This window comes from Buteo buteo, chromosome 7 (genome assembly GCF_964188355.1).
Source record: "Buteo buteo chromosome 7, bButBut1.hap1.1, whole genome shotgun sequence".
NCBI classification, from domain to species: domain Eukaryota; kingdom Metazoa; phylum Chordata; class Aves; order Accipitriformes; family Accipitridae; genus Buteo; species Buteo buteo.
In genome coordinates this window covers 30,977,978-31,004,631 of record NC_134177.1, presented here as the reverse complement: position 1 = coordinate 31,004,631, position 26,654 = coordinate 30,977,978, and the positions used below count along the sequence as shown (strand labels likewise).

General features: G+C 40.7%; 1 protein-coding gene across 4 annotated transcripts in view; it reads right to left on the bottom strand.

The window, feature by feature from the left end:
* Positions 1–26,654, bottom strand: part of VPS8 (VPS8 subunit of CORVET complex) — an 85,072-nt gene that overhangs the window by 20,659 nt on the left and 37,759 nt on the right. For 3 of the 4 annotated variants that reach the window (XM_075032169.1, XM_075032170.1, XM_075032172.1), the window contains exons 26-40: positions 24,463–24,582; positions 23,806–23,877; positions 21,046–21,165; positions 19,794–19,850; positions 19,297–19,379; positions 17,857–17,941; positions 16,731–16,829; positions 13,024–13,113; positions 12,521–12,567; positions 7,436–7,577; positions 6,643–6,732; positions 6,168–6,210; positions 5,295–5,398; positions 3,794–3,872; positions 2,255–2,337 (exon numbers count right to left, since the gene is read on the bottom strand). In XM_075032169.1, coding sequence (XP_074888270.1) covers positions 2,255–2,337; positions 3,794–3,872; positions 5,295–5,398; positions 6,168–6,210; positions 6,643–6,732; positions 7,436–7,577; positions 12,521–12,567; positions 13,024–13,113; positions 16,731–16,829; positions 17,857–17,941; positions 19,297–19,379; positions 19,794–19,850; positions 21,046–21,165; positions 23,806–23,877; positions 24,463–24,582 — 1,314 coding nt within the window. The remainder of the gene's footprint in view (positions 1–2,254; positions 2,338–3,793; positions 3,873–5,294; positions 5,399–6,167; positions 6,211–6,642; positions 6,733–7,435; positions 7,578–12,520; positions 12,568–13,023; positions 13,114–16,730; positions 16,830–17,856; positions 17,942–19,296; positions 19,380–19,793; positions 19,851–21,045; positions 21,166–23,805; positions 23,878–24,462; positions 24,583–26,654) is intronic. The other variant, XM_075032171.1, reaches the window with a different exon arrangement.

The following is a 26,654-nucleotide window of genomic DNA, read 5'->3' as shown; positions in this document are numbered from 1 at the left end:
GCAGACTGGTAACAGCCCAGGACAGACAAGTTACAGTGGAAGACCCCATGTGCTAACAGGAGGAAGATGATAAGTTTGCAGAATATCATGCACCATTTTTCTGTTAGCCCAACAGGGGAGCAGACTACAGACGTGTATTTCAAACTTAGGTTTCAAACAAGAGAAAACAAAATGTGCAGCAATCTGGCCTATGATTTATGGAAGCTTAAGTGAGATTAAGAGGCAAAAATCCACCTTATAAAAGCCAGCAACTTCTAAAGGACATAAGTAAGCTGTCCAAACCTAAGCTGTCATCACCAGAGAACCCCAGAGATGCAGTGAGGGGCTGACGCCCTCTCCACTGCCCACAAATGATCCAGGTCAGATCACTCATTCCCATACATCTTAGGTGTTTGCAAATACGTGAGTGCAAATGAGTGAATGAAATCTAGAAAAGAATGAGTGTTAAGAGGCAAAGTCAACTTATTTAGAGATCCTATAAATAAATACCACCTTCCCTTCCATAGGATCTTCTAATGAGTTTTACAACACTATTTTCCCTATACCTGTTTCTGAGCTACAAGGTGCCAATTACTGCTCCTATTTTATGAAGTTCTGATACTAATGTTCTTTACCTGGAATTCAGTCCTTCCCTGAATGCATTTTTAGAAGTCATCTCTCCTCATTTTTTTGCTCTAGTTGTACAAAAATATTTGCCTTTTTAAATCTCGATTTTGTCAGAGTGAATTTGTAAGGCTGACCAGGGAAATGGAATGAACAGGAGCAATTTCCCCCTGCCTCCAAACCCAGTGACCAGAGTTGCACATGCTGCTTTAAATAATGCCTTACACATTTCTGTCCCTAGTAAAAGTACTTCACCTGATGCACTGTAAGGATCCCATTATCCTTTGCAATAGTGCCATCACACCAACCATTTCACTGTACAAGTGACGAGTGCATTTCACTCATCTGTTGCCTCCAGGACATGAATGCTAGCCTCTAGAAAAAGGTTTTTCTATTTCTGCTAAGAACAGAAATGAGATGAAATATTTGAAGACTGCAAACAAGAATTTCTACCCATCCCGAGGAAGAACAGGATCTTCCTCCACACCGCAATACCTCCCAGCTGTGTTATATTCACAGTGGTCAGTGGTTTGCCTCTCACTCCATTCTGGTAATTCTCAACCCAGGAAAGCCTCCCTGTCAACCTCCCCACTTATTATTATACATTCACAAGTATTATTATATATTCACAGCTTCTGTATTATTTCCTGCCTACATTAAACATCAAACAAAGCCCAATAGGAAACTGTATCTAATGCACCAGTTAAAACTAGATGAAATAAGTTATTGAAGAGCCATTAAGTTTGCTCAACACTTTCTACTTTTGATAAAACCACATTTCATTTGATAATGCTTTCTATCCACTCTTTTACAACATCTTTCACTGTCTTTAATTATGATTTTTTCCAAAATCTAAGATTGTGCATAATATTAAGATTAAACTAATAGGTTGCTAGACATGTGCGTTCACCCTGTGAAGCCTGTAAGCCCTTCTCTACATTTTCTCCTCTCATCTGGAATAGAAATCCTGAAGAGTAATTCAAGACTTTCTCAATGCTTCCATCATTCCACTCCACAATGCAGACAATGTCTCTAATTAATTTTCTGCATTTCTCAAGGGTTGCTATTAAATCCCAACCTCATCCTCTGTCTGTTTTGCAAATTAACAAATCATATCTGCTTGTGATCATTCAACCCAAGATCCCATTTTGAAATTAGCTCTTCTACAGGATGTTTGCTGCTCACTACAAACATCTCTAAAATAATACATTGCACCGTCAATCAAAATGGTCCAGTCTTGATCTCTTTGTCCAAACCCTACAAACTTTGCTTTAGCGATTTGAAAACTGTCCATCCCAGAGCCTTAGCTAAATGGCTTTCAACAAGTTCTGAAAAATTCATACTTGCTTTGCCCCCAAACCTGCTAAGTTTCAAAGTAATTGCAACCTTTGAGATAATATTTTATTTGGTCTGCAGAAACTACCTCAATTATCTTCTCACAGGTCTATGTGTTCCCACATGTCTCCTCAGACCATCAAGTCTCCCAGGTCATTCTATCAGCTTTTCCAACTTATAACTCACCAACTGAACTTCTACTGAAATATTTTGAACCAGACAATTAGTGAACCTGATCTTTAACAACCTGGAAATTGCTCTTCCCAATAACTGAGTGGCACAGCTTGGTGAAAGCTTCTTCTCTTCAGAAACTCACCTGTAGAATTCTCTGCAGGATTGAAGGAAGAGCGATAAATGCAGCCATGTTGTTCAGCACTTGCATTGTCAAACTCTTCAAAGCTGAAATATCAAATATAAAAGCCACCAACAGTTCATTAGGATTCAAGGAGTAAAGAGAGATCAATCTTACAGATTGAGAGTTCTATTTCAGTTCATGTTTTCCAGTTTGAAAACAGCTTTTATATTTCTTCTTCTGCACACTTTGCACTAAGCAAACACAGCTTTTTGTATCAGAAAGCATATTTAAAAGTTTTCAATATCATGATGCCTCTCCCTTCCCCTCTCACACCCTATTGATTTACCTACAGTAAACATTCACATTTTGAGACTTACTTTGTAGCACTGTCATTCACTTTTCCTACTGCTATCGAAAACCAATTTGGATGCCTTGTCCATGTTATAGTCCCAGAGACTAAAATTTCCTAGCACTAACCTTTGCATGAAACTTGTTCCTAGATCCCCAGTTCCCCAAAGTAAGAGCCAATATTCAGATATGCATGGACCCAGCAATTCAGCTTCTTTGTGGGGATAATTAGTTAGTTAGAGCAGTCTGGGAAGTATGCACGTTAGGAATGAAAACAAAATAGTTATGCAGGATCCAAGTGTATTATCCTTTCATCATTTCTGGTATCACTTCAGATGATTACTTTTCTGCAGGCATTAGCTCCCAAAAATGGATAATCTAGAGAACATTCTAAATTTAGAGGAAAAGATGAGTTGAGCAAAGAAGTGATTTATATTTTTAGGTTACTGATCTCTGCAAGACTATCCCCAAGAGTCCAGATATAGGTAATGGTCACTGGAAAGAAATAAACAGAGGGAGAGTGGACAGCATGATCACCACCACACTTATTTGTAATATGTTGCGATCCTTAACCACGCACAACCACAATCACTGTGGACCACAGGGCTGGAATAGACCAAAAGACATTATTCTGTCCAAGACCACAGTACCTAAGCCCCTTTTTACCTAGTCTTAAGTCTCCCATAAAGGGAGGCTTTTCAAGATGTGCTGCTGACAACCACAACAGATTCAGGGCACTAGAACTGGAGTAGAGAATTTAGCTGGTGTATTCAAGTTCTAGTGATTTTGTACACAATAGACAGGTGCAGGGATAAGCGTACAAAAAGGCTAGGCATGGAAGATGACAGTGTACTATGTCAGAAGTTCACAAAGTGCACACTGCGACCTACTTACAATCTAGAAAGCCTTTGTACACGCTGTGCACCTTGCCTTTTTCATAGACACCATACTCAATGGAACCAGCTTATGAGCAGAGGCTGTGGTAGGGTTCCTCTTCCACTCGGGACTAAAAAGAAATATCTGACAGCTGCAGCCTACCAAATGCCCAAGCTGAGCTCAGTCCTACAGCCACTGCAGTTAGATCTACTGCAAGAGCAGCAAATTTAGGAAATAAGTAACAAAACTCCTTTTCTTCTAGTCATTCATTAGAGGAGGAGAGGCAGAACACAGATTTTGATTAATATTTGAGGTCACAAAGTCCAAAATACTTACATTCGGAGTATCGACACTGTGAAGAACCAGATAATTTCTGTGGGGACATCATAGCCTCCAGCAGGGGAAACCAGAGGGCCTGAAATAATTGAATGCAAGGAAAAAAGGCAGTAAGAACACAGCAATACTAAAAATGAGCTGTGACCAATGTCAGAGTCCATTTCCAAAGACTCGCTTCCACATTCTGAAGAACAACTGCATTTCTCATGACTGCAATGGAACAGAACTGAAACATGTTAAAATAACCTCAGAGCAAAGCACTTGGGGATCTGCTTTCAGTCCAGATTGCTCATATCTTAGATCAAGATACTATTTGATTGGGGTCTGAGCACAGAAGACCTTTGGCTCCTGTTGCTCCCTCTTCTCCATTCTCATCTGTTTCTTTACGGAAATCGTGACAACAATCTACTTTTACTTCATTCAGTCCCCAACTACTTGACCATGTGAGATGCAAACTCTCTGGTGTAGAGACTGCTTTCATAATGGGTAGCACAGTGAATGGAACCCAACAGGAAAGGGGCATCTAAATTCTTCACGCAGTATATGGGAGTTGTGAAAATTCACATAATATTGTACCGGGGAAGCTGGTCCTTCATTTGGTGACCAGAGTCAAATCTTACTTGGGCATCAACAGAACAATTCCAGCAGGTGGAACAGGACCCAGAGGGAGAGCAAACACTAACTCAAATCTATCCAATTAGGCAGGCCGGCCATAAGCACTCAGGGTGTGCATGCAGACACCTCTTCAATAAAACACAGCAGCTTCCTGTTGCACAATAAAATCATTTAAAAGAAGAAACCAAGCAGGTCACCTCATACACTGGGCAGTGGTCAGAAGAAATTACAGAATTCTTGACTTCCAGACATGCCACCTCTTCAGACACAGGAACAGTGTTCTCAGTTTTGAGTTCAGTTACATAAGTCATGCATAATCTTAGGAGTCAAGATGCCTTTTGTGTCACTGACATTGGCAAAATGGAAATGCAACCCCAGTACAAGGAGACAGGCAAACCCAGTTCTCTCTGCAACAGCTCAAGCAAGCTGTATCGTCTCCACCTCTCAAAGACCAGGCTGACATTAAATTAAGGATTTGTGAACATATTCAGAACAGCAATATTCTGCAGCCACAGTGACAGCAGCATCAGCTTTGTGCCAGTATGAAGTTGGCTCAAATCTTATCATGCCTTCTTTAGTGCCTGATTGACATTCCAGCCAAAATTGCAACTGGAGCTAAAACTGGGGGAAAGAATGGTGTCTCATCTGCTTCTCCACTACTGATACACTTTATATCATGCCTCACCTTTACAAGTGAGGATTTCTCTCTTGTGGGTCTAAAACCTGAACCATTGCAAAAGAACGCAAAGCAGAGGAAAACAATGACTGCTTGAGACATAGCAGTATCCAATAGATGAGGAAAGGAAGAAGCATGTGAAGAGAAAGTTCTAGGAGATAGAGAGACCTTTGTTGATTTTAGCAATACATTTTTTTTTTATTACCTTACCTCTCGCTGTTGCTGGTCTAAATTGTGTGAATTTCTCTGGCAAAGGGCAATTGTTTTCATTAAGGTATCTTCAATGTTTTCTAGCAAGGGGAGTTCAGCTGAGCCTGTTTTTCGGGGAAAAAGACAAACTACAGTTATAAAAACTATTAGATATGTTAAGTCCCAATCATTCTGCAAAATAAAATCATGCTGTTCATCTAAAGTCTGTTCATTACAGTGAGCAACTAAATTATAAAGACAGGTCCTGATTTTTGGCACTTTTCCCAAATAGCACAAGAAACTGATCATATAAAACTTTTCATGTAATTGAATAAGGAAGATCTTAGCTGTGGTTTAGGATACAATTAAGTAACAAATATGGGAACTGCATTTAATTAGGTGCCTGTGAGTCCTTGGGCTAGTCAACAGTGCACATGGTGCATATACTCATTTTCTGTAGGCAGAACATTCTTCTCTGAGAAGTTTGCTTCAAAAAAAGGTACTTCCAGATGTCTCTCATAGCTGTTCATATATAATGCCTGCTAAAGCTCAGTAATGAGTTTGAATGGATTCTAACATAGAAGACATGTCTGGTAAGCCACTAAGAGTACCAGTCGCAATCAAAAAAGCTAACAGGGCTGGTGACCACACACACAAAAAAACCCCATCCATCACAGCTTGTTCTAGATCTCTAGCAAGATCACAGTAACAGAGTAAGGAAGTGTCATCAGAATAACTACCTCAGCTATGTGAATATAAATTTTAAAAATGTCACCACAAAACCTAGAAACCTGAAATAGGATCTCATTATGCCAGGTGTCAGGCATATGCACTTTACACTTCTGTGTTTATCTCTTTGTAATAGAAAAAGGAATTTAACTTGATAAGTCTTACTTTCATCATCTTGCATAAGCATCAGCAACTTGCTCTGCAATCGCTGAAACAAAAGAGAGAACTCAGAACAGTAAGCGTGCAGAATCTTGATAGAAATGTTTATAAAAGGTATGGTTACAAAGGCTCACCCTCATTTTCTTCTCCAGTATGACTAACATAGCATAAATTACTTTCCAAATATAGAAAGGAAAACAGGAGTTGAAAGATGATTTTTGATTGAGAAAAACAAATTTCAGCATCCATTATCTACTAGATGTTTGAAGACATGCCAGAAAAATATACTGATCTGCTGAGTCTGCAGACAACTCAACATATTGTTATTTGACAGAAGGCAAATGCTTCCATGGATTTTAGTGGGAAACAAATTGAGAAGCAATGACAATATCATACCTTAACATACGCCATCACACTGATGGCATGTCGTGCCATGCTGGCATGGCAAAAATGCCACATTCAGGATTTCAGTGTACTGTACCTCAAGCATAACCAAAAAAGCGCCATGGATATCTCCCTTCTTCTCCAGTAAATATGAAGAAGCTTCATGGAGCTGATGTTTCTGGGTTATCTGAGTTAAAATAAAATAATTAAAAAAAAAAAAAAAAAAAAAAAAGTAAATGTCTATCTTAAGAAATCTGCCAGTGTTTGTTTACTCCACAAGACAATGACGACCAGATGGTCAGAAAGGATTGTGTCTCCATGTGTTCACAGGCATGTTACCCAGTCTGAGCAGCACTCCTACTTCCCCCCGCTACCAGCTATGTTGTGTTTATTTCTCAACTTGCAGTATTGCCAGCACCAGAATTAAAATCTTAAAAAAAAAAAAAAATCTATAAATCAAGATCAAGGACAGATTATTGTTAAAATTTTCATAAAGGGAAGAAATAGTCGCTTTCCCAACGCTAGTCAAATTTTGGCAGCACTGCTTTCCAAAACCCCCAGGCCCATGATTTCATACACCTTCAACATATTAATCAACATTAACACAGCCAGTCTCTATCCTGCAGTTACTCTGTAGCTTCAGAGTACTAACAGCCTTTTTCTTATTAGCCCTGAGATTGATCTCAGAATCAGTATGTTAAATATAGACACCCATGCTACAGGAGAGCAGTTTAGCAGCTCAAAGGGACAAACAGTGTTAGAAATGGATTGGAAGAGTATCCAGGAACTAATCCACAACCTAGGTTAAAGTACTTTTACAGTACTTTAAAAAGGTAGCAGCTGATTTGAATGTTTCCCCTAGCCCCAGTCCTTATACATGTCTTTCCTACCTGGATGGTTTCTTCCAGTCTGCAGTATTCCAGAACTTTAAGTGTCTCCAAAACCTGGTCTGGGCTGTACTGACACAGCAGCTCAATGAACTGCTCAGTGATGCCGGGCGGTAAGTGTATCAGGTCTTGGTTAATGCCTTCTCTGGAATAAAAAAGGCGCAGGAGACTTAAGTCAAATTCTAGCCCAGAAGTTTGGCTGGGAAGAAGAGTTTCTTATTCAATTGTGTGTTGTCTTTTATCCATAATACAGAAGTAAAAAATCTGGTTTTAAGAGAAAAATTATGTTGTTTCTACTAGTTACTGGTGCTGGAGGTCTGTTAAGTAGGCATTTCATTTGTTACACAACATATTCTAATGATGCCTCAGTATAAATTAGACTATCAAAGACCCCTGTGAAGAAAGATATCAGCACAGACACATCTTCAGCAATTCTGTGGCAAAGAGGGACAAAGAACTCACCTAATTTCTTCAGTGAAACCTTATGGTCTCTGATTGGTCTTTTTAGATGCTGCTTGTATCTTTTACTATAGACCTTCTCTGCATGTGTTTGAAGAAATATTTTGTTGCTTTTTGCTTATTGTTCCCAAAATTCTTCTTTGGCTTCCTTTATCACATTTTAATGTTTCATCTGCTAGAATATGATCCCTTTTATCTACCTCATTGTGATATGGACTCATGCTTCTTTTAGGGACACATCCCCATTTTTATTAAGTTCCTCTTCTTAGCCGTAACAAAACTGATGAATTAGGTTTTGCTCTTGCAGAGGCAATAACTCTGTGCACTTTATGGTCATTGGTAGAACAGATAGCCAAGTGTAAGGTTTTGAACAAGACTGTGCGTATTGTTCAGCCAAAGGCTGCATCCTCTCTCAAGGGTTTTGCAACCAGGTGCTCTACAGAACCATATTCAGTTGGAACTAAAGACATCTGCCTTCATCTCCCAGCATGGGATCTGCTCAATCAACACAGGTCTCCAACCTCTGCTGTGCTTCCTGCCCTTGTTATTTCCCTGACCTGTCACAAGCAACACTGCCATGACGGTCAAGGACTCAGCAGTGCAGACCTGACTCTGTTTTCTGGGTAGGGCTGTGAATAACGCTGCTTGGTCTGAGACATTCAGGAGGCCAAACTAGGGCTTCCCTTCCAATTCTAGCCAAGGTAATTTCTCCAAGTGAAGCTCAGAGTCCAATTAAACTCATTCAATAAAGATGTCCCTGTAAAAAGGATTTCTCCGATTCCTTTTCAGCAGCAGCTTTCTGGCACTGCAGGGGCCATTTTCTAATCCCTTGGCTTATTATTAAGTAAACTCCTAATGTGGGGGAAACAAAACAGAGAACATAATTGCGTGCAGTGCCCACAACTGTCCCTGTGTCCTGAATGTTTTCTACTGATCTTGTTTTTAGAAAGAGCAACATGAAGCAAGAGATTTCAAAGAGTTAGGAGGGAAAGGGTGATACTTTCTTAGAGACAGATATAGCATCTGCAACCCTTCAAAATGAACAGCAGTTCACCACCACTGTAGGTTAAACTTCATGTGGCAGTTCTTAGGATTGATGCATCATGCAGAGAAACAGCAGAAGTTTATCCTGTCTAGGAAACAGGGCTCTTAAACCTGTCTGAAGCTCCTTCTAGGAAAGAAAACAGACCAAGGTATGTATTTACTTTTGTTACCTTTCTGAAGAAAAATTCCTAATCAGGAGAAGATGCGTTGATGTGCAAACCCTACAGCCATGGGATGGAAAAGGTCTGATATACAATATGATCCTCTATTTCCTGGGAGCTACAAGAGCTAACAGGATTATTATCATGCAAGAAAGGCCAGGAGAACACTGTGCTCCCAAAAAGCCAAAAGAAGCTTACTGTGGTTACAATGTCAATCACTTGATTATAAACTATATTAGCCCAGAAATGAAAGCCTCATGCAGGTACTAATTACAGTATCCAAAGCATGGACATAGTTGTACAAAAACTAGTATCCAAACTGTTGTGTTCTGACATCAAATAAAGAATGGACTTTCAAAGGACCAAAGAACAACCCTAAATTCTGGCCTCCTGCATTCACCATCCACTCCTCCCACAACACACACCCTATAAACTCCCCCAATGCCTGTAAGGGAGTGAGTGTTCTACTCTTTTTGTGACTAGACTAAAATAAAGAAGCACTTTCTATCTAAAATGATCTCTATCTAGCAAAATGGGGAAAATGGCAAGTCATACATTTTTAGTACAAGAAAAAACTTCTATTCTGGAAATAACTCTGGGACCTAGTATTCACAACTTCATGAGCAAGATGACCTTTTCCTTAACCATTTCACTCAAGAAATGCAGAGAAGAGAGAATGGAAAGCAAGCTGGATTTTGATAATGTTAAAAACTAAGCAACAGTCTTGAGACTTGGAGGTCCTGCTCAGCTCAGTGTGATTATGTTTGTCTTCAATATAACCATGTCAAACATCTCCCTCGCCATACTCCACATGGTCTTTCTTAAAAGGAAGAGAGAATCACTGATTTCTCACAAAAGCTGGCACAATTGAGCCTTGCAAGTGTAACAGATAGCTAGTCAGTGAGAAGAGCCATTGTAATAGAATCTAAAAGTCTAGGTATCTGTTAATGTATTTATAGACCCAGAACACTGTGTTGCTAAATAAATTAACATTGTTGGTATAATACACAAACACATACTGCAAACAGACATGCTTCACTGTGGAGGGTGGGTTTTTTTTAGAGGAAAAAAAACGTTAAGACTTTAAAATTAAAATGTAGCAAAGGCTGTGATTAATGAGCTGAGCAATACACACTACATTCTCCGTATTCTGTGGCTGTTTATAAGATACAAACATACGGACATTTGGTTTTAATTTCCCCAAGCAATTTCTGTTAACCCTGTTTTCTCCCTTCCCCCTTCCACCTCCTTTAAAATAAATCTCTAGCTAAATTAAATGGGCCAAATTAATCCCTGATGCAATTCCACCAACTAGGATAGTTATACTAGCATGATGAGTCTTGTCCCCATATGATCAAGCAATCATTCGTATTTGAGACATTAAAAGCTCATTTACTGCTCTAAGAGTCTTTATTTTAATAAAAATTCTGCTCCAAAAAAGCATATAAACATTTAGATTGACTGAAGAGAGACAGATGTTTTCAGAAGAACCTAATCACTATTCTATGTATAGATATGCTATTAAGTATAGGTACATCTGCAGATTAGGTCTTGCATAGCAAGATTTCTCCCTCCTGCCCTACCTCTCTCAGGATACAGTTCAGCTCATTTCAATAGGTCTCAGACAACCTCCTAGCACTGAAAACAGACCACAGGACCTTGAGTGTTATTAAAACAAAAAAGCCCCTCCAGCAATCTAGGATCTCTACAGAATACTTCTTACTGACAACATAGTTTGATAACAATAGGTTAAACCTTGGGCTTACTTCACTGGTCTCACTGGCAGTCAGTCACTGCCACATGTAAATCCAAAGTATTTAGTATTATTTTGTTCATTTTTCTGTATAACTGTCCCACTTGTCTCTTACTTATTGAGTATTCTGGCAACTACAATCCCATCAGTATGTGATTTATCTCCATCATTTGGGGTGCTGAACATCGTATTGCAGTGCAGAGAATTAGTAGACTTTGGAACACAGAGGGAAAAGGAACTGTTCATAAACTTTCTTAAGACATACACGGCACAATGTGACAAGCCATGTAGCCTAATGCATCTTGCTGAACATCATCAGCCTTGGAGGGGAAAACAGAGATCTTTTGAAAGATCAGATACAGAAGGTTGCTTCCAATTGCTGGTTTGAACACATCATCTGTTGCTTTTGATTAGAAGATAACTACAGGAGAAATGGTTGTATTTAGCTCTAATTATGGTAGAGTTAAATTAGATATGTTTATTACTCAGAGATTATGGAAGCCAACCCATGCATAAGATTAAAATCCAGGTTAATTACTACCTTCATTGGGTCTCACTTGCTGCAAGTGATATCACAGCATAAACAAAGTCCTACTTACCACCCAGCTGGGTATCATTTCTGCTTAACTATTCAATTTTTGTTTTTTAATTATTCTTTTATTAACTAAATCATCTAATTTCTCTCCTATAAAACCCAACCAAGATATTTTCTTGGCAAAATTCTGATTTTGACTTGTAAGAAAACAACAGCTGTGGAAGTTAACACCTTCCATACAAACATGGCTGTAAAACTCAGGAAGTAACAAAATGGTTTTGGTTTGTTTGGTTTTGGTTTTTTTTAATTTACATCCTAACAAAATCCCAAAAGTGATTAATTCCAGGTTCTAGCTTCCAAAGCATGCTTTTTATTCCACTTCAACAAGAACTGAAACATTGACACTTGAATTTAGATAATATTATCTTTTCCTACTGCTCCTCTTCATAAAGCACAATTAACTTGTAGCTAATTGACAAAACAAGATATCTCCTTCAATTGTATTAACAATTGCTTGAAGGCAATCAGAGCTGTGTGTATATAAATGTCTTACAAAATAAATAATCAAGGTCTTGTAGCATTTGAAACTGATTCAACAGAAAGAGAACACTCAGTGCTGAAATACTGAAAGATCAGGAGCAGATGGAACAAGCAAGTAGTTAAAGAGAAGTTTGCAGTGAAATATGGCAGCAATTCTGAAATAAGATAGAAATGAAAAATGCCAATAGACCAAAACACTTTTCTATTTATGTTACACTTGGGCACCTTGGTCAAGTAATCAAACTGGTGGGCTGAGAACAGAAACTGCCATTTCTGAGAAGAGAAATGGCACTTTTAGTCACAGGGTAACCATTTCACAGCCTTCTCAAAGAAGCTGTTAGAGCAATGCCCAAAATCCCACCAGCATGGGGGAGGCATCACATTGCACGTACTGGAACCCACACCACCTCCCAGTTAGGAAGCCAGCAAGAGCTCTGCTAATCCTTATCAATTTTGGGCAGTTTGAAGAGCACGGCACCTTTTCTAAGCCCTAATCTTGGCTGTAGGCTATCTATCAATAACACTGTTTCAAAGGAGTTTATTTTAACCCATGTTTTCAAGCTGTAGTTTGTAAATGGTCCAATTTTCTTACATACCTCGGATCAAGGAGACTCTTCAGAAACTGGAAGAGTAAGAACTGGTCCTATACAACAGGAGGAGAAAGAGTATTACTATTTTAAATACTGTGCTATAAACCCAGTGATTCCTAAACTATATCAATTGAAGAAAATACTCTTCGCAGCTGGTGCCTGCTGAAGAAGTTGGTTTAGGCATTTGCCTCGCATAAATACTCAGAGGATATGTGTGCTGACAACAGATCTGTCTGATCTGTGAGTGCAAGCCATACTGAACTCCAAACTAAAAACTGCGTTAGCAAGTGACACAACCAGCAACTCTGAGATCGTACATTTTTACGGCCAGAACTCTACAAACGGGCCAAATAATTCAAACGTAAGAATTCCTGCAGCTGAGTAGCTATCAAGCTATTTTTCTTGTTTGACACAGCGACAACTTACCATTACACTTAGCAATCATTTCGTACAAGAACAACAACCTCACTGTAAAGAAGAACCAACATCAATGAAGTTTGACGCTTTACCTGAAGGTTTGTAATGATGCTCTCAATCTGCTCACTGAAGTGAATAGCTACCAAGTCAGCTGCTTTACATGGACTCAGCAACAGCAACTCCTTTGGAGAGGGAAACACAACAAAGCCAATTACTTTTAATTTCATAGGCAATATAATTACGCAGTATCGCCAAGTCCATTCCTATTGTAACTGCATCCTTGCCTAGATGAAAGCTGTAAAATAATGAATACCATCACACAAAAAGTGTTTTTGAAAAAAATTAGAAGGAAAGGTAGTTTGTAAAAAGGCATTTTTGAAAGTCAATGATTTTACTACACAACAGGCCTTGTAAGAACGCAAACCTCTTCACACTAGTGAGACCACATCTCAGTTCTAAGGCAAGGAAATTATTTACCAGGTTTTCTCACAACTGTCTTTTACTCCCTACCAACAAGACATTCCTAGTGCCAACTAGGAGCCCGCACCAAAGAGGAAACAAAGCCCTCAATTGACCCTAGGGAATTTCTCAGTCAAATGGAAACAGTGTTTAACTGGCTTGAACTGAACCCAACCAGAGGTTTAAAAGCAGGTTTCCTGCAACTGTTAACTGTAACCGAGACCTGTCCAGACATGAAAAAAAACATAAACAATTTCTTTATTGTAATAAAAGGTGTGTGGGGGGGAATCTTTTAGATGCCTGTGTGTTTGCCTTCTGACAAGCTTGATCTAAGAGGCTTCATATCATACAAGTTTACACAACCCAGAACATGAGGTTTTTTGCTCCTAATGCTTCCAAATTCATCCATGCTTCCAAATAAATGAGAAGCTACTGCTTCAAACCAATATTGGGTACCTGGTAACCCTTCCCAAAAGCCCCTGCTAAGCCTACAAAGGAGAAAAGTAGCTTTACTAAAGAAAAACAACTGTTACAGTGATAAAGAAAGAAGAATTCCATAAACATACATCTGGAAGAAAAAAAAAAAATCTGAAAAAGTTACTTAGCACTAGCTTGGTCTCCAGACAGAAGTAGCAGCCATCAAATTCAGCCAATGCCAGCAACAGACCAGAGTGAAGGGAAGAACGGAATTAACAAGGAAGAGTGGGACTACTCCACAAGCTCTTTAAAGAAGAGCTATCAGAGAAGATGCATGTTGTGAGGCTTCCAAAGAAAATTTGCCTACCATATTGTATGCAAAGCAGCTCTGAGGTGTTTGACCTCACAGCTTTACTACATGAGCCGCAGTTGCTTCTCTAGTGCTCAGGAGCATGACCCCTTCACCTCACAAGCACAGGCAATCCAAAGGACCCAGAAGATCTTAACCACAGCAGTGCAGAAGAATTCAGAAAGGATGTAGTGTGACAGTGTAAATTTGTTTCTCTCTCTGGACAAACCCTCCCTGGGAGTCTTCAGGACTGCTGAAGATAGGACTGACTGGCTGGAGGGAGGTGGCCCAGCCTCCCTGTAATTGACTGCAGCTCTTGAATCAGTGTGATCTTCACAGTCTACTCTCAGGCAAAAGGTTTTGGGCTTGGGTTTTCATCTCTCCCAGCTATAAACAATTTGCAAACATGGTACTTCTCAAGGGCTGTCTGCCTAAGGAGACAGTACTGACACAAAGCATGTGGGTCTGAGGACAGGAAGTGACCACCACAAACAGCACTATGATTGAAGGGAAGCCTTAGGCTTTATTTTCAAGATAAACCTCAAGGAACAACAGCTATGCAGGCTGATGGAGAAAATAAGAAGTGGCACCAATCACAAACCTCACCTTCTGTCATGCAGTCACCAGGAAAGCCTCTCTAAGCACTGCTAGTTTCAACTGAAAAGGCTGGTTTGCTACTTTCATACCTCAGCAGATTAAAAGGCAGTTGTTCAAAGACCTGAAATCACAGCACCACCCTAGTGAAATGTTATTTACTATTTTAAGTCTTCTGAATGTCAAGGAGCAGGATTAATACAATGGAAAAGAACAAAAGCCCATAGCAGCCAGTAAGCTGCTAAGTCACATGAAACTGTATATACTGTTCACCAATCCTGGGAAACAGAAGATGCCAAAAGGAAAGAGGGAGTGACAGCACCCAAGAAAGTTGACCTACAGAACCAATCATCTGCCCAGCAGCTTTTTGGAGGAAACTGCGAAAAGCATAGATAAAAGCCGTTACCTACAAGGCTGATGGAACAGTGCAAGAAACCCTGTTTTTAAGGATGGCCATGGACAAGTTGAAAGGAATATTTTATGTTGTTTGCCAACTTCAAAAAAGTATGCAGCTCTGACAAGTTGGGCACTGGGCACTTTTGACACTGTACAATAATCAAGAAGTGGCTCCAAACTGCGAAAAAAAACCCCGAAACAACTCAATATGAAAAGCTGGCAGTCTTAGCCTATGACAAGCTTATCAAAACCGGTACAACACAATGAGAAACATCAGGAAGGGAAAAACAGGACATTTCTGATTTGTCCTGAGACACTCAAGCATGGAACAGCAATTGTAAAGGCCTAAAGCTGAAGAGACCCAGCAAGGAGACCTACCTGTGATTCCACAAAGACACAAAACAAGATTTACACAGGAAGGCTGAATCACTCATAATGCCAAACAATTTGGTTGTATATACCAATAGAAGCAGAGACAAGGAATGCAGTAGGGGAACAACAAAGCAGACACAAGGAAGCAGCACAGTAGACAGCAGTTTGCTCAACTTGGAAAGCCCAGTGTGCATAAAACTGGAAAGCTCAGTTGTTCCGATAAGGTAGTAATGAGCCAGGCCCGCTCAGCCACAGCACAACCATCACGAACAACTGCCATAGGCTCTGAAAGTGCATCTGGAGAGTGGGTGTGAGCTCAGCGAGCTGCGTGTCATACAGCTGGATTCACAGGATTTCTTTGTTTATTGTCTTTTGAACTATTTTCCCTCTTGGTCCATTTTCTCATTAGTCATATGCTACTTGCAGATGTTGGTAGACACTAAAAGTATTCCGTATCTTTCAAATGTACCTAGTACTTTTTTGTCCACCTCACAGTATACAGACTTCTGTGGCCATTTTCTGCTAAGTAGTCTGGGCAAGTGCATGACTGCTTGTTTTATAGACAGAGTTATTTTTCTGGCTTATCTCCAGATCATCCTGGAGGGGGCTGACACCACCTTACAGGAAGTGGGCATATTATGGATTCCCCATGTCTACTGACTGGACAATTATTTCAGACACATCTCCACCCCCTGAAGCAAAAAGAGATTGAAGAGATGGGAAAGATTATTAGCTAGAGAAGTCTAGCAACAGTCTGTGTCTTACAGTAGAATTCATGACCCCATCTTCCCACAGGTTAAAAGTGCCAGGGTACCAAGGTTGAATGCTATTATCATTGTAAGATGAGGAATTTGATAGCACAGACTGTGAGGTCAGTGATGTCAATGTCCTGACCTTGCTACTGCTGCACGCTCAGAAGATGAAAGACTTGTTAATGGATTCCTTCCCTGCTGCACAGCATTCACTAGCCGTCATCCCCTGATAAGGTCCCATTATCCAAAGAGCAATACTTGAAACCAGGAAACCAAGGAAGACAGCCCGAATCCAAGAGAGGCACTTACATTAATGTATGAGACTACTAAACCTTAAAGTCAGAGCTTTCTAAACAGCTGTCGTTCGACATTGTGACACTTGTGCTCACAGAAAAGCACCAGGCAGATCCAACAGGAGTTAGCAGTAGCTGAGGTACCATGGGTTTAGGATACACTCTACCTCTATATGTTCCAAAGCTTTCTGCCACACCGACTGCTTTTCTTCAGCACTGTAGCCAGGCATGGACAGGATGTTGTGAATATAGTTGAAAACTTCTTCCTGTAAGGCATAAACCCATAAATGGTACACTATGTTCTGCAGCACCAATAACAGCATTAGATTTTAGTAAGGGAGAGCATTTCAAACAGTCTTAGGATGACCTCAGGGCTAGTCCTCTCTTAGCAAGTCAGGATAAGTTATCTGCAGGTGAGATTACATGTGCCTAAATAGTTCCTGAAGAACTGCCAAGAAAAAAAAGCCAAGAGGAACAGAATTTATGCTGAAGTTGTTAAGCACTGAGGTCAAAGAGAATTGTTCTTGCACTATTAGAAATGCCCCCCTCTTTCTCACAGGGAAAAAGGACCTCACTCTTTAGCTAGGAGCATAGGAAAAGAAGGCTCTACCAAAGAGTAGGTCAGTTTTCCCAGCATATTCCTGAATTCCTCTTCAACATTAGCCTCTCCCCCAGGTTCTCCTGCACTGTCCTCAGCTCAGATGCTCTCCTGTGCCATATTTTTTGACCATCTCACTATCACAACCTATCCCTTTGGACTCCTTCACCCACACAGCTTTCAGCATAGTAGTTTCACAAGGAGCTGGTGAGATTACATTTGCCAGACTCTCCTCCCAAGTTCTGTTGGTGGTAGGGAAGAGAATACATCAAAAACTGTGGCAGATATGCAACTTATAGACATGCAGAAGCTAAATGCAAAGAGACAGTAAGGGCAGAGAAACTTTGTCCAGGGGGAGAAAAGAGGGGACTGATAGCAGAAACAAAGAAGTATCACAGTCAGCAACATTTGCAATAAATCCCACCTTACACTCAGGTTTTATGTATTAGCATTGTTTGAATTTAAAAAGAAACCAAAAACTCTGAGACTTTAAAAAAATGACAAAAAAATGACACTCCAACACACACAAACACAAAAAGCTCTGACTATAACTAAGAAAACTCAACTGTAAAGGAGGACATTTTTTAAGATAGACAAGTATGGCAGAAGAGTGGGGCTGTTGTGCCCATTTACACTCTGACCAGCAGGACAGGCTGCACTACTATGAAGAAGCCAGAAGCACCAGATTTACTCACCTTTCTCACTGGATCATGCAGGTAACAGCCAATTATTTTGTCATAGCGAAGCTCTCGTTCATACATGAACTCGCAAATCTGATAGCTAAAACAAAAAATACTTTCCACATTAGGAAAAACTCACTCACTCAGCTGAATCAGCAGAATAGAGGTAGGTAGCTCAGATGCAGCACAGTTTGGCAGCACTCAAAAGAAAATACAGCATGTCTTACATAAAGCATTTGGAAGTATCTTACATTAAGGTTTTCAGCACGCAGATTGGGTGGCTCCAGTTTACATATGCCATTTGGTATCAACCTATCAACCTCGCTCTTTTGGGGAGGTTATCATACAAAACAGAGAAAACAAGAGTTACTAAGGTGAGAGGTAAGGGACGGAGGACAAAAATCCTTAAAGAAATCAGGTTTCAGAGGTTCTGCTGCTCATAGATCATCTTCCTGATTTCCCTAACACACTCAACTCTAAGCTATGCCAATCCACAATACTAATTTGAAGAAATACACTGAACATGACTCAATAATGTTATGACACAGCTTCCTACCTTCAAATTTTAATAAACACTTTAAATATTTTGAGACTTAGATAAAAACGGATGCAACTGAGGCAGAACAAATGAGAAGTCTGCTAAATAACATTACATCATAGGTCTTTTAGCTCTGATGGAAGTGGCTGAGCTGGTCATTCTGGCAGTCAAACTCTCTGAAGCAAGGAGAAAAAAAATGCATTTCTTGAGTTCGAAAAATTTGGTTGAGTAACTCCTTCTATGACAAGCAGAGAAACAGGCATGGCATATCCCACCACTGCACTTCTATCCCTCTGGTCCTTTGTAGTGTGGTGGATTAATTCATTTAACATCCAGGTTCAAGACTTGGATGAAGATGCCCTCCTTGGTTGGCTCTGTTCAGGCATGACAGGCTCTTTCTGGAAGCGTAAAGCATTGAAAGGAGATAGTAGAAATTTTTAGCCTTTCCAGACACTGTGTTTGTGTCTCCTACTCAATTCTAAAATGAGTACCATGGGGGTGGCTCCAGACCCCTTCATGCTTTTAAATCCACCTGTGGGTCTCACCCCAACAAGTCATCTCCATCTGTCAGTGGTAGAGCATTCAAATATACAACTATACCTTTGAACAAACCCTGGGCTCTAGGATAAGAAGTGCCAAAACTCATCAAGCCCCACAGGGTTTCATGCTGAAGGGTTTCCACAGCTCTACCCCCTCTTAACAATGCTTTCTGTAAGAACACCCAGTGGGGGTAAGAGAGAAAGACTGGGACTAAATATGAAGATATTAAACGAAGCTTCTGTGAATGCATAGGGAAGATAATCCCAAACACAGCTGCAAAGCAGGAACAAGAAATGTGGAGGAAATTTAAAGGCAGTATTTAAATATCATAAACAAGATTTAAAGGCAGTATTTATATATCACACACAGCAACTTACAATTCAGCTTTTTCTGCCATTTGGATAAGACGGCTCTCTTCAAACTGTACTATCCCTCCTGCCTGGAGCAATTCTAAAAGGACCTGCAGATATTGGAGACCAATTATTTATACTGCAGTAGCAGCTGCACAGCCAGTGCCATTAACAGTACACTGCTCCTGCTCCATTAAAGTTTGTATTAACACAGAGCTTATTTTACAGATTTTTTTAATTGATTGTCCATTAACTATGAAGGTCATGCGCTTATCCAGGACTTTTCCTGCTTCTGTTCTTACTGCTGTCAATCCTCTCCTGCAAGCAATGCTGGGGTAGGATCCTCCTTCACTCCTGCTGTGTACAGCACTGCCCAATTCTTCCATTCTGGCCACCATTCCTATGCTAGCTGTCTGCTTTGGTATATGACCTTCAGCCGACACCCATTCCCAATGAGGCCAAACTCCTCTCTACAGTCTGGTCATACCTGGTGCTTAAAGAAACGTTCCCTTGAAGGCTATTACCTGTTGCCTTTCTGAATGGCGGGAGTCATCATCCGGACTGCACAGAAATTCGAGGACCTGCGCACAGGTGTAGAAGTTAGCATGAGCTAGGCCTAGTAAGCATAGCTGTTAGCATAAAACTAACAAGCAGATTGTGAGCACCAATAATGGCAACAACAAATCAAAACACAACAGTGCAATTTCAATGTACTATTCATCTCTGAGGTACTCTCTCTACTACAGTCCTATAACTGAGGACACTTAAGAATACTGGAGTAACCAGGAACTGCTGAAGGACTCCAGGGAGGGAAACCCATAATTCCGCACCAGGATCTAGAACCAAGCTTTGGGGAACCCAGGAAATATAGAATAACTCAGGGGACCCCATGGCTTTGCCTTGGACTACACACCAAACAACTGGAACCACTACGCTGACTCTCTCGACTTCTCTCCTGGACTGTGCCATCTCTTCCAGAAAGCCAGGAAATTGTGTAATTCATATCAGTAATTAAAGCGTTTAATGCAAATCCATTTAGTCTCCACAGAGTTCTTTGACCTTAAATTATGACAAAGGACATATATTTTCTAACTAATTTTTATTAGTGTCCATATATCCATATTATCATCAAAGCACAACTGCTGTAGCCATTGAAGCCTCCTCCTCAGTCCCAGGAATTTCTGGGACCTAAGCTGGGATATAAACTTAACCTATGCAAGCTTCAGGCATGCATTGGTGCATATCAGCCTATTTCAAATAGCAAAGAAGGATAGTGGCCACATGAACTAGAAATTACCAGCTACATATACATGCTTTATAAGCTCGCTAATGTAATTTTAGTTGGCACCCCTTATCTCCTTACCTTGGCATCTTCATATGCATAACAAGTGACAATAGAGCCACCAAAACGCTCACTGGGGCTTAAACAGCTTTGTTCCTGCCCTTATGGGCCTTTGCTTTCCCTCTCCTGACACACTAGTGACCACAGGAATCTGCCATTCCATGGAGAAGAGCAGAGGCTGTTCCATCTCCTTGGACCTGACCCTATTTCTCACATAATTCCAGCAGGCAAGCTGCAATATGGAGCTTACTGTGCTTCTGTAGTCTCTCCTACTCTGCTTCTTTGAAACCACGGCAATGTCCCAGCAAGATGCTACCTGTTCTATAATGCACTAGTACTTCCAGAATTGCTTCAGTCTAGAGCACTTAGCCACGCTTTCTGCAGTGCTGCACCCTGTCTGGAATTTTTTCCACCCCTCACAAAGGAATACTTGCCTGGTCAAAAAGTGTCCTGTTCACAAACAACGTGTTGTTAGGCTTGGCAAGCTGACGGGCAAGGAAGGTAAAGAGACAGCCAACCTGTGATGGAGTGAAGTCAGAATTCTCTACCATGACCTGAGAAGCATTAGAGAGAAAAGGAAAAATAAAAATGCAAGTGGCTGATTCTGCAGCTGCCTTTGGGAAAGCAATCAGGACACTGCAACAAGAAATCCCTGTACAGCCATCATGTCTCCTCCTACCCTAGACATCTACCTAATCTTCTGTTGTTAGTCCATCCTGAAGGTCAAAATATAAGCCACCTTCCATGGCATTTCACTGTGTCACCTGAAGACACAGACAGTGGATGTGTCCTTGCTAAACCACCTCTGTCCTAAAGCTGAAGAGGCTCAACCTCCCCCTGCTGTATACTCAAGGGAAGTACTCTTGCATGTCCCTGATTTTTGGGTGTGAAAGGGCTCCACCCACATTTATCTCCATCTCTGTAGTCTGTGCTGATCACTGGACTTGTAACAGAGCTTCTGAGCAGGGAAATGTTGTCACATGAGGAAAAAAGAAGATTATTATAGGAGAAAAAAAAATATATTTGACTTCAAGTCCCAGGCACTCACCACTTCAATTGTGGTATGCAGAAGAACTGATCAAATGACTAAGAAACAACCATAGGTTTGGGGAAAAGTTTCTTTTCTTACATTAAATTAGCTGTTAATCTATGAATATTATCAGAAACTTGTAGCTGTGCTGACTTGACTTGAAATTACAGAAAACCAGAATATCTAAGAGTCACTACAAAAGGGATTTCAAACCTGAAAAGTGCTTGTCACCTGTCTGGCATATAAAAAATGAGCCTGATGTGTCCTGACTTGGTGTCTCATGCTTCTAAAAAAATCCTAAACACTAAGGGAAAGTGAAATGCCCGTTTGAAGAGTTCCCCTCTAAGAGCAGTGGGTTTAGTTGGGAGGAAATCCATCACCTGAACAACTCTGTCAGTCAACATCTAAAAATTGCTCCAGCAAAGCCTAGACATGAGGCATCTCACAGTTTATAACCTCATTCAGTCTAAGCTTGGGAGATACAACTGATTTCTTAAAGTGACCCAGAGTTCCAGATCCCCATGAGATGCTAATGGTTATCTTACAGAAGTGGAGGCAGACAGGTAAGACACACTAAGGAATCAAGTAGAGCTCTTCTTGAAGCATCAGCTAATGCTATCATTCTTTTTTAATCTTCATTTTCTGTTTAAAAAGGCTATTTCATACAGAAGCCTATTCAGAATGGTATTAGCTAATAGCATTAAAAATATGGGTCACTAAAACAATAGAAGTGTTTTATTCATTTTGGCTTTGTTTTTCACAAGCTGGGCCCTTGTCAGTCCACGTGAATGTGAGAATACCGTACCTCTGAAACAGAGCAACCTGACAGAGGCTTACAGGCCAACCATGGGGACTTTCTGAAAGATGATATATGTGGCAAAGTTTAGATCAGCATTAGAACATCTGTGTTGACCAAGCTATTTTAAAGGCACGCCTATTTCCTAAGTGTTTGGTGGGGTTTTTTTGCCAATGATAAATTTAATTTAAAAGTTCCAAGATTTTTTTTATTTTTATCCAAAACAAGAGCAGATTCCAGACCAAGGGACTAACAGTTCTCATAACACCAAATTGTTTGCCTGCAGATGCATTTAATCCTGCAACACTTTTCACAATTGCCCTCCGTTTCCCCTCCAAGAGCAGGGTTGAATTCTGTTGTAGCGGACATTTGCTACGTGGCCAGCAGCACAGAGTAAGGCTGTAAACAGCTCCATCCAGCCTATGCTGTGCCACAGGAACACATTCCACAGTAGCTCCAGAACACAGCTGCAGTGTGCCACCTCCTGCTTACAGCAGCTAAAGACACAAAAAAGCATGGTCTAAGGTAACACAGGGCTAACATCCTTACACCAACATCCTACTCAGACAAGATCACAGAAGTTCTCCCACAGTGGCATTATCTCAGCCTCTCCAACACAGCCTACTGCAGCAGCGCTGTAACTGAATTCACTCACTGGTGCCCTTGCTGTCTTCTATCAATGATGACAGTGACAGGGAAACGCTACTTATGATATGTTTATACATAAACAGCTTCCAAGTGGAGTTACTCATTATTAATGCTGACAGCTCTGAAGGGGAAAGCAAACGGTATTTGGCAGCAATGGCTTTTAATGAGAACATCCATTGTTAAGGAACACAGGCTGCAGATGACAAGTGATTTCTAGAGCACCAGGCTGATAACTCTGACATTCCTCTTCTCTCCCATTTACTAAAGATAGGCCTGTCATTCTGGACATGTTACATCCCAAACACAGCATTTACAGATACAAGGAGCAGGGTTTTATCAGAAGAGCATTGGCATCCTGCCAAGCACAGGATTCCTGGGATTTCCTGCTCAGAAGGAATCAGGGAGTGGAATCAACGAGAAGCAGATAAAAATAAACTTAACAGAGCAGACAGGAGACATTTGACCACAAAGTACGACCCAGGTGAAATCACAGACAGTAAAGGAGATCTCTGTATCACCATATTTAATGTGCATGAAGCATCACTTCCAAATATCCAACTGACAGCCTTGGCTGAGGTGAATCCATGCTCCAGCCCACCACCTTCTCTGAGATGTCATCCAGGGCAGGACTAGAAAGATCTCATCCGAATTACAGGCTTTACTGCACAGTGTTGGTATATAATCAGATGTAAATAAAGGTTAATTTTTAGGCATACTCACTTTCAGAAGTATGTCCACAATTCTCTGTTGATATTCCACAGCTTGTTTGTCATTCTTAAAGTCTTCAAAAGTCTGCATGAGGCAAAACACTGACACCTTGAGAAGAATGCTCTCCACTGCCAACCCCAGAAATACAAGCAAACACAAAATCACAAAGCTGACAATGCTTTTAAGGCCTTTCTGTGCTTATCACCTAAGCAGCAGGTTCCAAGATACAATTTGCTCTTTTGTAATTACCAAAATGATTCTTACACATTCAGGTAAAAGTAACAGGTCCAAATAGACAGAGGAAATTAAAGAAATTTAGAAAGGAAGATGACTCTTTATGCAGGAGAAGGATGTAGGTACTAAAACACTCTTTACAAATACATTATTCTTGTTTTATCTGTGCTTTAAAGATGGCCTCTGTTACCAGAGTCTTCACTGCATAATGTCACTTTCATCATTTTATATTTAGGGACATAAAGGACTATTATGGTCTCCTCTGATATCTTACAGAACGCACAACAAAACTGTTCCTGCATCAAGCCAGTAACTACTGGTTTAGCTAAAGCATTAACTTTTTAACAGGAATCTTACAGATCATGCAACCATGACACAGATGATGGAAGAACCTGCCTTGCATTTTTCTCTTGGAGGAGATCAGCAGTCTCTTACCAGAGCAAGAACATTAAGGAATTCCCGAGTGTCGAAGTGTAGCAAGGTACGAACATAGGGGTAGACCTCTTCATCCACAGATCCCTCAGCTGAATGCAGCCGGATGAGAAATTCAAAGACCTGTAATGAAAATTCAAACAAACACAGCAGATTCCCATGGATTTCATATAACTGATAGCACAAGCACATGGGAAAGCAGCATTGTTATCTGCTTTGCACTAAGCTTTAAAGCACCTTAGAAGTCCATCAGTGTTCTTACCTGAATGATGTTTTCTGCTGCTTGTTAGTAGGAAAAAAATTCCCCCTCCTTAGACTCACCAACAAATTTAAGATCAAGCAAAATTTAAGATCAAGCAAAAATTAAGGCTTATACTTGCAGACCAAAGCATATGAAATTACGTAACTCCCTCCCCTTCTCAGCAGCTCTCCTCAGAAGCTGTGCAACTCCTCCTTAACCAGGGCACAGCTCCTCTCCTTGTCAGCAGTTCTCTTGGGAAGAGCTAGTCAGTCTGCTCCCTCACTTTAAGCCACAAAGCTTTTGGCGCTGCAAAGACTGACTTAGGTGCTATTCAACTCTCCATCTCTTCCACTGACTTTCTAGTTCCTGAAATTTGAGGATATCTTTCAAACTGAAGGCAACTCCCTTTATTGAACCACTGACAGAGGTGTCCAGATCCTCCCAGGGAACAAACAGGGCAGTGACAGCTCCAGTTGTCTCAAACATGCTCACAGCAGATCTGGCTACCAGCAAAAAGAGAGCAGACTGCTGCAGACTGGCTAGTGCTCGTGAGTATGTATTCAGATACATACTGGGATCCCATGGAGAACTGACAGGCAATACACTCTCCCAGCCATCCTCAGGAAATGCCACGTTCCCTCATTTACTCCTTTTCTGAGTTAATTTTCTTGTCACCACAGTGGCGGTGAAGCCAGGAGGAATTAGCAGCTTGACTTTCAGACCTACAACCTTCCCCATTGGCTTCCTTGAACCTGATACCCACCCGTCAGCTAGGAACTCTCAAGAAAACAAACCAACAAAAAAACCCCAGACTGTAGCTAGAGTGGATTCAAGTATGCAGACAGAAAGGTGTTACTTAAGCCAAGTTCTCAGGAACACTATCAAAGGTCATAAAAAGCAGAGGTTGTTGGCTCCTCCCTAGAGCTACTGCTGCTGGTTGGGTGCCACTTCCCCTCAGATCCTGAGCCACAGTCTGTTGCTGTGCCAGCATTACTTTGTGCAAGGGACAACTTGATAAGGACCATGGGAGAGGGCAACAGCCTAGTGCTTGATTCAGCAAAGGGGACCAGACTCGTTTGCACACCCTGTGAGGAATGTGTTTGCAGTAACCCTGAGCTACCACACACATATAGCTACAACTCTGGATTAGCAAAAAAAACCAAAAAAACCAAAAAAAAATCCCAAACAAAAAAACCCACCACACCAAAAAAACCCACCCCACAACCAAAGAATATCTGTTCCATATTCCATTGCACTGCAAAGAGAAAGTGCAAACCAGAAAGCACCTCCTCTTACTGAAACCCTGAAACTAAAGCGAAACATTAGAGAGCCCCAAAAAATGTTTGCAGTAAAACTGGCCAGAAACTCAGGAAAGAGTTTTATGAGCACAAAAAGATGATCAGGAGCATCCTCTGTTAAATTGTCAGAGATGACTTCAAAGGAGTTAAGCTTTCCCTTAGGCCAAGCTTCAGACACAGCTTAAAAAGAAAGAAATAGTCACCTTGATGACTCTGGTGGAAATAATGAATAAGGAAAGGAGATTTACTTGGCAGTGACCAAGCCAGCTTTCATGACATGTAACCTGTATGTCTAGTCATACTTTTAGCATAAGTTCACTGTGATTTTAGCTAGGTACTCTCTCCCGGTGATGAAACCATTAAGAACATGCTTACACTTGTCCTGAACAAATACATAAGGCATATGTAATAGTACTTGTTGCCTTGAAACAACCTGCCAATCTCTTGGGCAATCCAGATGGAAAAGGTTATTTCTCACAACACGAAAGCTACTGTTGCAGACTCGGAACAGTGTGATAAATCTGGTCAGCCAAAGATGGTCTGCTGAACAGTGCAGCAAAGAACAACATGAAGAGATGCAGCTCAAGAATCAAACCTTGTCCTAAAGGAGGACAGTAGGATAACCCTGCATTGTCACAGGATAATAGCAGCACACA